General features: G+C 36.5%; 1 protein-coding gene across 3 annotated transcripts in view; it reads right to left on the bottom strand.

Moving 5' to 3' along the window:
• The window catches only part of SPOCK3 (SPARC (osteonectin), cwcv and kazal like domains proteoglycan 3), a 407633-nt gene that overhangs the window by 221754 nt on the left and 173143 nt on the right, over positions 1–12736 (bottom strand). For all 3 annotated transcript variants that reach the window (XM_077846573.1, XM_077846575.1, XM_077846574.1), the window contains one exon: positions 4932–5046. In XM_077846573.1, the coding sequence (XP_077702699.1) occupies positions 4932–5046 (115 nt within the window). The remainder of the gene's footprint in view (positions 1–4931; positions 5047–12736) is intronic.

A 12736-nucleotide genomic window follows, 5' to 3' on the forward strand; every position in this document is an offset into this window, starting at 1 on the left:
GTTTATTTTTTTTCTTTCAGTACTTTGAAAATATCACGCCACTCCCTCTAGCAAGCAAAGTTTGTGTTGAAAATTTGCTGATAGCATTATGTGTTTCCCTTATATGTAACAAGCTATTTTTCTCTTGCTTTTAAGATTTTCTCTCTATATATTTAAAAAATTTTTAAATTTTAACTATAATGTGTCTTAGTGTGGCTCTCTTTATGTTCATCTTGTTTAGAACTCTCTGGGCCTCTTGGACTTGTATGTCTATTTTCTTTCCTGGATTAGGGAAGTTTTCTGTCATAGTTTTTTCAGATGAGTTTTCTCGCCTTTTCTCTCTCTTCTCTTTCCTACACCCCTATAATGCAAGTGTAATTCTGCTTTATTCTTTCTCAAAGGCCTTTTAAAATATCTTTACTTTTTAAAATTATGTTTTCTTTCTGCTGCTTTATCTGGGTGAGTTCTGTTGATTTGTTTTCCAGCTCACTGATCCATTCTTCTGCTTCATCCAGTCTCCTGTTGAGCCACTCTAAGATAACTTTTTAGTTTAGTTATCATATTCTTCAGCTTTGTAATTTTTTTTGTTTGGCACTTCCTGATGTTTTCCATCTCTGTTGAAGTTCTCACTGTGTTCATCCATTTTTCTTCTTAGTTCAGAGAGCATTTTATGACCATTACTTTGAACTTTTTGTCAGGTAAAATGTTTATCTCTATTTCATTAAAGTCTTTATCTGAGTTGTCTGAGTTTTTTGTTTTTTTTTTTTTTGTCTGTTTGGAAAAGTCATTCCTCATTTTTGCCTGACTCTCTGTGTTTGTTTCTATATATTAGGCAAATCAGCTACCTCTTCCCATCTTAAAGAAGTGGCCTAATGTAGGAGATATCCTGCGGGGCTCAGAAGTGCTCTCTTCCCTGGCAGCCAGACTCATCCCCTATGTGAGCTGAGTGCATCCACCTGCTATTGTGAGGCTGCAGCTGTAGGATGGAAGTGGACAGGGATCTCACCTTGCCCAGTTGTAGCATGTGTGGAACAGGGGTGGGCATGGCTCTCACATGTGATGTATGGCTGCAGCAATGAGAGTTGGTGGGGCCCTCAGGAGAGCACACCCTCTAGTGCTAACATGCTAGAGGGAGAGTTCCAAGATGATACCCTCAGTGACTGAATCTGCAATGAATTTGCAAAAATGGCACTTGACAATACCTTTGTCCCCAGAGAGAGAGTCCCAATAAGTTCTTGTCTTTCCAGAAGATACTTTAAGATCAGTAATTGCATCTCCTTCAGATATGTTCTAGATACTTTTCAAGCAGCTGATTTTGTGCTGGGTCCCGGGGTAAGTGACTCTGTGCACAGGCCCCTTAAGAGCGTGTTCTCTGTTCCCTACAGTTCTATGGCTTTCCTGTATGTAATTCCCATTGGTTTACAAAGTAAGGCATTTTGGACCCCCATTTGTCCTGTGAAGGATCTAGGGTTTGGAGTACATGATGTAGAGCATAGACTCTTCACTTCTTAGGGAAAAGTTCTGTATTTTTGAGATCCATCCTGATTATGGATTGCTGTTCCTGTTCCTGTTGTTGTTTTTTCTTTTTCCCTCAATGTGCCTTTTTCTCCTTTGCTGTAGAGGCTCTGTTCATTCAGTTTTTAGGTCTTTTCAGAGGAAATCAATCCACATGTAGTTGTAAATTTGTTGTGTTCACGAGAGGAGGAGGTAAGTCCAGGATTTTCCGACACTGCCACATTGCTTCTTTTTCAATTAATTTATTTAAAGATATTTGTTGAGGGGTGCCTTGGTGGCTCAGTGATTGAGTGTCTCCTTTGCTTCAGGTCATGATCCTGGGGTCCTGGGATCAAGTCCTGCATTACGGGCCCTGCAGGGAGCCTGCTTCTCCCTCTGCCTATGTCTCTGCATCTCTCTTTGTGTCTCTCATGAATGAATAAATAAAATCATTAAAAAAAAAGATATTTTTTGATTGACTCCTATTGCCTTCTAAGAATATCTTCGACCAATAAGCACAAAGCACAAATGCAAAAAACTTCAGACTTAGATTATCTAGGTTGATCATTTCAATTGATCAAACTACTCAATTTTCTTCTCTAAGCATTAAAAAATAAAAGCTACTTTAATTCATTCTTCAAAGAAAATATATACTAGCCAGTATGTCAAGTTGAGTAGAAAGTAGTAAATAAGACTAGACTATCTTCATGAAACTTCCTGTCAGTTGAAGGAGACTAATGTTAGATAATGTATTACAAATCCAATGAGTATTTTAAAATGAAAACGTCAAGGTTCTAAGGTAATGGAAAAACAGATGTATCATCTACTTTGGGAGGGGAGGGGGAATTAGGAGAAACTCTTTGAAATATATGATTCTCCCTATCTAAGCAAATAGGAAATTCCATTTTCTCTTTTATGAGATCAAGAAAAGAAAAAAAAAAAAGAAAAAGAAAAAGAATAAGTTGTTCCTTTAAATAAAAACAGTAGTGTTTTCAAATCTACACTATGTAAGTGGCCAAACTAGTGAATTAAACCTGTTTTCCTTGTTTTCTGTACCTCATCCCCATATCACACAAACAATCCCCAGATTTAAGACCTGCTTTATTTACATTAGCCACCTTTATTGATCAAACTGGTTGGCAAGACTCTCCTTCCCTAAGTGTTGTATAAACATTCACTATGTACCAACATCCTCAAGGCAAATAAAGCATATCAAATATTAATCTTAAAATCAATTCTTTGGAAACTGGTTATTTATTTATTGAATATAGTGTGTATTGAGTGCAAATTTTATAATAGTGTCTATCAGAAATAGAGCGGGGCTAAATACTACTTACATAAAACACTTCAAAGTCCACTTACTTAAAACATAGTCATCTCCCCTACTGCCCCAGCCCCCCCACTATACCAAGGGCAGAACTGGCAATGATTCTCTATTCAAGACACTTCACCTGTTTATATTAAGAAATATCCTAGCTATTGGTTCTAAGCCTTTATCATGTTAAGGAAGTTTCTTTTTGTCTGTAGTTGCATGTTTGTTTAATAAGTTAGAGAAGAAGTGAGACAGCATAGTTGTAAAAAGCATAGATTTTGGTGTCAGTAAATATAGATTGGAATCAATGCTCTGAAAATTCCCAGCTCTGTGATCTTGAATCAGTTACTTTATCTCTCCAAGCTTGTGTTAAGCAATTGTGAAAAGGAAAGAGTCTCTGCCCCAGGCATCAGATTGACTGTGAGGTCTTTACTTGCTCTTTGATTTGGTTCAGGGGGCCAGGGGTGAAATGAGCAATGAGGTGTTAAATGTGGGTAGATGAAGGTCTTTCCCAGGGTCTCTGAAACTTGTGATAAAACAGTTTTTGCTTTTATATGAAATGAAGTAGCTAAATCTCTCCAATTTAGGTGAGGGATTATACAGGAGTTCATTTCAATGCCATCCTCCTATTGATTCCTCAAGTAAAAGCAACTCTTCCTCATCTCGGCCCTATATACATTTGCACATTCATATTTAAATTTTTTTATGTTTAATTAATATGAGTCCAAGAAATTAGGAAGCTTTTTGGAATCCTAAGGAAATAAATAGAAAAAATAAAATTTTGGCTCAGAGTTTTGGTATCCCTTGATAAAATTAGCGTAGAGGACATGATTGAGTGGGGGTATGTATTGCTGATAACTCTGCTTTCCAGTTCTGTGCCCTCCCACAGTACATCGATTTTATATCAACACTATGTCCTAGACTGTTGCCCTTTTTCTTCCTCTCTCTTACTTCTGCAGTACATTATCGGTATGCCATCATTCTTTTGTCCCAAGTGAACTCATTCCTAAGCTCTTTATCTTGGCTGCATCAGCTTGCCTTGGTACTTGAAATCTGCTACTGTAGATATGACATTAATTAATAAACTCTTCTTCTACTTCATTCAGCATGTAATAAAGGGTTTTAGGCATGTATGTTTTTATATCAACAAGAAAAGTCAACAGAACTTAAATTTTGCCATTTTCTAGAAATGTTACTTCCATTCTTATTCTCTAATGTTTTTATTCTCTGTCGGTATGTTTGAATAATAAACTTTAGAATGAGTACACTGAAGTCAAAATGCAATCAATCTCTGAACATATTCGAAGAGTGAAATTCCCTTGCTCATTGGATGTAAAAGCAATGCAGCCCCAATATCACACACAAAAAAGAGTGCTTGCATAAAAAGAATTCTTCTAAAAGTAATAAAGGGAATGAATATACCTGTTTGCTTCAGTCAGTTACCCAGTGATTTCACTTTTGGTTGTGACATGCTTCAATCTTCAGGACTCAGCATGAAACTACACAGCTACTTCTGAGTTACTGATTCTTCTCAAAATAGAGCCTATCTGACAGAAGTAGTGATATCATTCCAAAAAAAATTAAATTAAACCCTTTCTTCTTTTGAAATGTTGCATCAGCTTCCAGACTACAAGGACTCCACCAGTATGAGCGTTTCCTTAGAGGACAACGTCCTTACGGGTTCTAAGTCCATGTTTCTATCTTGTGACTTTCATTTCCTTTTTTTATGAGCGTCCCTTATTTTTTCCCCTTTAACCTTGTTTCTAATTCTTCCCTGAAGAAAATATGATGTTTGAAAGGCACAAACATAAACATTTAGAAGGCACCAAAATTGTACTTATTCCTTAAAATGGAAAAAGTATAACTATGCATATGTAACACCTTAATCCAATCTTCACAAAATCCTCTTTATTTAATAAAATATAAATTAAATTCTATAATCCACAAATTCTATAATCCATAGTATTTCTGATAGATTACAATGTTTAACCCAAGTGAATCACAGCTGTAGTAACCAAACTTCCGAAATTGTTTTAATAAAACTCTGGCTAAAAGCTTAGCAGACGTTGCCAAATATTTACACTCTGTAGTTATTCATAGTAAGGAGTACTGTTCAATCACTGGAATTTAATTTAATAATGTTTACCTGTGTGTAAGCCTCCGGTGACTAATGCAGACTGCAGTCTGAGAATCTTGAGCAATGCATACTTTATGGCGACTACATTTCATCTTCAGGCATGGATCTTTAGCTGGATCTAAAGCTAAAAAAAAATTGTTTGGAAAATATTAAGATATGCTTCTGAAAAATGGAGGCATCTAATCCCATCAAACAATTTGATCAAGAAATTTACATAGCAGTTTAGCTCTAAATTTTCTTCACATTCTCCCTCTCTTAAGAAATACTTCTATTTCTACTCACATAACTCAGAGTTAATGGATGGCTGCAGCTTAGTCTTACTTATTCTATTTGGAAGCTGAAATACACACACCTCTATGACCAAAAAATGTGTAGTCAAAACAAACTTTAAGAGCAAAATTTTCTCTAGTTGTTACTGTTTTCCAAGCAGCAAGGTGCAGAAATAAAGTTGGGGTGCGTTACTGTAATACATCTGTCAGTGGAGAATTGTAATTCCTACTTATGCTTTCCCTAGATAGATGCAGATGGGTAGAGATAAAGAATTAAACCCAAAAGATGTTAGTGGGCATTAATGAGTCTTTGGATATGCAAGGAATGTCTACAGCTGTACTAGGGACTGGCTGAGTAAATCATGATAATAACTGAGACACTGTGTTTTCATTTTTAAATTGTGCCTGATGTTTGAACCACCATTTCTCTAGACAAGGACGGTCTCGGTGGATGCCAACACAAAGACTGTGCGACTCCTTGGTGACATTTTAAATAACAGTTTTATTAAGATATAATTTGCGTACAGTTCATTCTTTTAATGTTTAAAATTCAGTGGTTTTCACTATATTCACAGCTGTGAAACTATTATCACAATTTTAGAACATTTTTATTGCCTAAAGAAATGACGCACTTTAGTTATCATCTTTCGACCCCAACTCCCTCACCTCCCTCACAACCTCTAACAGTAGCATCTACTAATCTAGTTTCTGCCTCCACAGATTTGCCCATTCCAAACATTTTATGTCAATAAAATTATACAGTATGTGGTCTTCTGTGACTGGCTTCCTTTGTTTGGGGCAACAGTTTCAAGGTCCAACCATGTCCTGGCATGCATCACTACTTCATTCCTTCGTATTGCTGAGTATCATTCCATTGTATTCCAAGACATATTTTATTTATCCATTTACTAGTTAAGGGGAATTTTGGTTGCTTCTGCCTTTTGTTTATTCCAAATAATGCTGCCATTGGTAATCACTATGGGTGGTGTTTGGTGACACCTTGTGGGTGTAAAGCCAGGGAGAGAGTTGGCACAAATAAGAAAGAGGGAAAGAAAGAAAAAGAAAGAAAGAAAGAAAGAAAGAAGAAAGAAAGAAAGAAAGAAAGAAAGAAAGAAAGAAAGAAAGAAAGAAATTAGAAAGAAAGAAAGAGAAAGAAAGAAGAAAGAAAGAAAGAAAGAAAGAAAGAAAGAAAGAAAGAGAAAGAAAGAAAGAAAGAAAGAAAGAAAGAAAGAAAGAAAGAGAGAGAGAAAGAAAGAAAGAAGAAAGAAAGAAGAAAGAAAGAAAGAAAGAAAGAAAGAAAGAAAGAAAGGAAGGAAGGAAGGAAGGAAGGAAGGAAGGAAGGAAGGAAGAAAGAAAGAAAGAAAGAAAGAAAGAAAGAAAGAAAGAAAGAAAGAGGCACTGAGTGTCCACTTTGGGTACATGTTACAATTGGAAAAAATAAAAACATAATGCAAGATGGAAACTGAAAATAAAATTCTAATGCATGTAGAAAAATAGAGCCAAGGTGTCCCCCAAAAATGTGTATTTAGAATATGAAGAAGTGGATTTGGGCCAATCTTTTCAAATGTGGATTTGGGCCAATCTTTTCAAATCTTAAACCTACAGTAAACTAGAGCTAACATCTGGTGTACAAATCAAATTCAGTGTTAATGAGTTTAGTTTATGAATGTGTTAAGTCAATAATCTAACTAAAGTCAATACATTTTGATAAACAATAAATAAAACCACTTTCAATAAAATAGTCATAAATTACATATATAAATGCATATATATACAAACACTTATTTGGGGGCACCTCCGTGGCTCAGTAGGTTGAGCGTCCATCTCTTGATTTCAGCTCAAGTCATGATCTTGGGGTCGTGGGATCAAGCCCTGTGTCAAGCTCCACACTCAGTAGGGAGTCTGCTTGAGATCCTATCCCCTCCCCCCCATTCTCTATCTCTCTCTCTAAAATAAATATTTTAAAAACTCACATATTTTTTTTCAAAAATACATATTTCTACAAAACTCTTGAGATTTCAAGTACTCATGAGGTTTAAAGTTAAAAATAGTTTAACACCTATAGTTGATGACATCTTCATAGCAGACATATTATACCATAATAAAATAGTTAATATAATAAATGCATCCATTTGGAACATAAATGCTTCAGTTTCCTCTATACTAAGAAAAAAATTTAACAGCCAATGATTTAGATCAGTTTCTGAGTAATCTCAAAATTTAAGATAAGCTATATTAGTTATTTTATTCTCTATGAAATGTTGAGCATCCTTTGTTTACCATGCAAATGCAAGTTGCTGGAACATTCTCATTATACTCTCACAGTTTAAACCATCAGTAACTAGAAAACTGTACCATGAAACGATTGCACTTTAGACCTGCATGATTTCTTGTTAGACAACATAAAATAAAAACATACGGTAAGTTAGAAGGCATTAAAATGCTTTGTGCTATTTCTAAAATCCTTAGTCTATTTTGATTTTTAATTGTTACTTTACTTTTAAATATTGATTAAAATTAAACAATTCTGGCTAAAAACAATAAACCTTATATTCGTATGTCCTATACTCATTTTCAAATATATGTAATCTGGGACATATTATTCTGAAAAGGGAGTGTTTTTGTTTCTTTTTTTTTATTTTTAAATTTTTTTAGTGTTTTTGTTTCAAAATAAAATAGTGTGGTGCATGTGAAACTATCGTGGTTAGCCACCGAATGCAGGCAATTAATAGTTACCTTTACTTGTTTCTTCTGATTTTATTTACCTTATGCAGCTTACATTAAATAATTTTCTAAAGTTCCATGACACCTTTTACATTATATCTACTTAATAAAAGTAGCCAGAACTCAAAAGTCAGTGTATGAGATGGAAATCATCAGAACAAATATAGTACAGGAAACTTAATTTAATAAAATTTTACGTAAAATTCTACCTCAATGATCAAGTAAAAGAGTAGTAGTATTTGTCAGGAGACGGAAAATATAATAGAAAGTGAACATGAAGAATCAGATACATAGGATCTGCCATAAGGAAGAGATCTTTTAACCGTGCATGTAATTTTAACCATCTGTATTTTTGAGTAGAATTTACATTGTTGGCAGTTTAAAAATTATAAAACATCACACACTGTAAATACAGATGCTTGGGATTTTATTCTTGAAATCACAACAATCATGCAGCCATCATCCTCTTGGCTGAAGCCCATGGATTAGAAGCAATCTTGTATTTTTAAAAAGCCTGGCATTAAAAAAAAAAAAAAAAAAAGCCTGGCGTAAATTCAGCACCTCCCTCTGTTCCTATCCTCTTCTTCCCATCTTTTGCAAATTAACATCTCCTATCCTCTTCTGTATTATCATATTTAAGTTTTTCTCAAGCATCCAGTAAAATGATCCCTAGAAAGACTCCAGCTAGCACACTTGAGTTCCTCCGGCCGTGTTCTTTCTGTCTTAGTCCTTCATCGTCTTTCTGAGTGATGCCAATGAACCTGGGGACCTAACTAAGACTGGTTTTGGTTTTGCTTCATTTCAAAAAAACAAAAACAAAAACAGGCAGTCTGAATTCCGAACAATTGCCTTATGCTTTCAGTTGTGATGTGGTTTCATTTCATTTGTGATAGAGGATTTCCCTCACTCTTTGACCACAACCCCCGACTCATTGCTAGCCCAGGTCACCTAGCACGTGTCCAGCCTGCCCCGCTGCTGACAGTGGAAGCCCCTGAGCCAACAAGGGGGACTGAAAGCAGAAAGCGAATGTGAGTGTAGACAGGCACGTCAGCTAAACAAGAGCTAATCCTTGAGGACAGGTCCTTGCATAAGTGGAACTGAAAAGTAAGGACACACAATGCAGAGGCCGGGTTGAAATAGGTATGACTGTTAGCATCAAGAATGGAATAATCTTTAACAAGGAGGAGCAGAGCCCCTAAGCTGCACAAACTCACTTCTGGAATTTAGCAATGTTTATCCACAAAAAGCCTAGATTTTTAGAAGATTAAGTCTCAATGATTCTAGGCTAACGCGCTCTTAAATAATTCTGCATTTTATTTTTAGTGGGATTAAGGATGAACCGGTTACCTTAGCTAAGCCAGTGCCAAAGAATAGATTTCTTAGACAATTGACAAATATAATGAAAACTTAGCCTTCTCCATATTGATTCAAATTTTTCAAAGATAAATGTAGTAAAAACTAGTAATCTGGGATCCCTGGATGGCGCAGCAGTTTGGCGCCTGCCTTTGGCCGAGGGCACGATCCTGGAGACCCAGGATCGAATCCCACGTCGGGCTCCCGGTGCCTGGAGCCTGCTTCTCCCTCTGCCTATGTCTCTGCCTCTCTCTCTCTCTCTCTGTGACTATCATAAATAAATAAAAATTAAAAAAAAAACCACTAGTAATCTCTATATAGCCGGATAGGTTCACCTATAAAATCGACCTTTTGGGGGATCCCTGGGTGGCTCAGCAGTTGAGTGTCTGCCTTGGGCCCAGGGCATGATCCTGGAGACCTGGGATCGAATCCCACGTCGGGCTCCCTGCATGGAGCCTGCTTCTCCCTCTGCCTCTGCCTGTGTCTCTGCCTCTCACTCTCTCATGAATAAACAAATAACATCTTTAGAAAAATCGACCTTTTGGAGTAGATGATCTCGAAATTCACATTCCTCTTTCAAAACATGTTAATTAGAAAAAAAAATTTAAAAAAATAATTAAAAAAAATTAAAAAAAAACATGTTAATTAGATTTCAGCATACATTTTTGGCACCAGCTATCCTACGTGGAATGGTTCCTGTCCTCAACAGACTCACCATGTTAATTGGAAAAGAGACATGTAAGAAAAAAATTAGGATACAAACGTACACGAGTACAATGTATTTAGCCACGTGAAACCACATATCCACACACAGCTGAAGGAGTCCTATAGGGTGGATGGGCGATAATTAGAGTGAATGCGAACTTAGGTAGGTTTTGAAACATGTACAGCGAGCAAAGCACCCCCCATAGAAGGCGACGGTCTGAAGTGCATACAAGCGTAAGGAGGGTGCCCCATCCCTGGGAGGACAGGTGGCTGAGGACTGAAGCGGTGCATGTGGCCCGCAAGTACTGCGGGGCTCGGCTGGGGAGGTAGCTGCAGGGACCCCCTCGTGGAGTCGCTGCCCCCGCAGAGGGAAAGCCCTGCCACCGAGTGATTCCAACCAGGAGAGTGACATAAATGGGCTCGTATGGTCCGGCGATCACTCACAGAATTTTCATTACGCTCTGAAGAGTATTTGGTCTAGACCAGGAGACGTACGATCATCCAGGAGAGAAAGGGACTGAGTGTGGACATGGGCATGGAACAACCTGCCTATGGAGCAGGAAAAAAAAATATATGATTTTGAGAAGGTCGAAGTCAAGCATTGATCTCTTGGAATAGGTACTGAGGCGACCACAGCTGAATCAATCAAATGAATCAAATGAATGTCTAGCTCCTCACTTCCGCCACTTTGGACTTTTTCTGATAAAATATTGCTGTAACTAAATTTCTTTTGGTTAGTAATTGGAGAACTTTTATCTGAATTCCTTTATTTTTAATTCTTAATTTTTATATTTTAAGGATGCTCTTATGATCCCTTAGATGGATTCAAAAACCCAACATAAGGTAATCTAGCTCTTCCTCTGTTTCAAACGGGACTTTTTAGGTAATTGTACTCTTTTCTATCATTTTATTTCACGCTTTCTATCTTGCAATGTTTCTTTTCTTCTTTGCTTTTCTTTCGTCTCTCCTGCTTCATAGTGTATTAATTATATTTTATTTAGCGCCCTTTTCCTTCTGCTGTTTGGAAGTTATGGAATCTCTTTTACTAATTTCCTTGAGATACTTACATGCAACTGGCATCACTGGAGGGGATTCGCCCTGTAATAAGCAGGCCCTCCTCCTCCAGAGAAGTACCAAGGTCTTAGAACGTGTTCACATCCAATCTTTAACATTCAACTTCCGCATGATTTTCCATGAGTTACACTTCACTTTACCATCCAACCTCTGCAAAGTAGTCGCTATTTCAATTATTATCTCATTTAGTCATTATCTCATTTAAAATCATCAAATCTAACAGGTTATTTGCCCGTCATTGTGTCTTGTGATTCACACTTCCTTTTGGGTTCTCTCGTGTAATTTTATACGTGGAAGTAGAAGTCTATCGTTTTATATTTCTTCCAGTTTATGCTTTTATGTGTTTTTCTGAATGTACCTTTATTTCCCAATAATTTTAATTTTTTGAAAATGTAGATAAAGATTTAATTTTTTATTTGAGAAAGACAGTGAGAGAGGGAGAGTGTGAGCGAAGGAGAAGCAGAGGCCAGAGCCTGACACAGGGCTGGATGCCTGGACCCTGGGATCATGACCGGAGCCAAAAGCAGACACTTAATGACTGAGGCCCGCACACGCCCCTCGATTACATTTATTTATTTACTCATTCATTCATTCATTCATTCCCCCTCAATTACTTTTAAACAATAATTTATCTGTGTCTGGAATTCTTACTTGATAATTACTTTTTTTCTAGCCACAATAAAAAAATATTATGTCGTGTTATTTTGCCAGCAGTTGCCACTAGTGACTAAGTCTATTTTTCATCTGCAGTAGTCTGTAAGCAGTCAGCCTTTACTCCCTGGATGTTATAATATTTTCTTACCATCAAAACTTCATGTTGTGAAATGCTTATCTCCAACTATTATAGCAAACGCATAAGCAAAAATGTCCTTCTCTTTGCATTTCAACTAGTAAATAAGTATACTTAGGTAATGAAGGAACACTTCAACCATTTGAAAAAAAAAATCAAGAAAACAAATCTAAGTTAAACATTCATCATGTGCCATTGAAGGCTGGGTTTCGATTTTGGAAAAATTGCATCACTAAATAGTGAAATCAAAGTACACATCAGCATTCAGTTGGTGAGATATCCCTTTAAGCTTAATTGTGTGTTTTTACATAAAATGAAGTGACCAGTGACTCAAACACGTTTTAAAAACTTTCACAGTCCAACAAGGAAGCACTGAATATGCTTTTGTTGCTGTTTTAACAATTCGCTTCACTAAAACTCTATGCTGTAAAACTCTAGGAAGAAGTCGTTTTCTAGGGAATTTTTTAAAACTTGCCAGATGTTATAATGAAAGGCTGTGCAAGTGAGCGGCATGGAAAATAGAACTAATGCCTGATAGTTAATTAGACTTTTGACAGCCAATTTTGTGGTGCTAAATGTGATTAAATGTGGCTGCAAGTCTTTGGAATGACTTTTCTTAGTTTTAAACCTTAATAATACTTTAGTTCCATAAAATCCGTCCACACTAACTCTGGTCTCCCCATTACACACATTAAATGTGGAAGTCTACACAATTAGTAGGTTTTGGCGTGACAGCTGGATTAATTTATTTTGTTATAAATATACATCAAAATATCATTGTTTATTTCAATCATATCCTATGTTACACTCGTATGACATGCAACTGACGACTACACTGATCACCCAAAGTTAATAAAAACTCTAGATACTATCACAAGACAGAATTTCATCCACCAGTC

The sequence above is a fragment of the Canis aureus genome, chromosome 13, assembly GCF_053574225.1.
Source record: "Canis aureus isolate CA01 chromosome 13, VMU_Caureus_v.1.0, whole genome shotgun sequence".
Taxonomy (NCBI): Eukaryota; Metazoa; Chordata; class Mammalia; order Carnivora; family Canidae; genus Canis; species Canis aureus.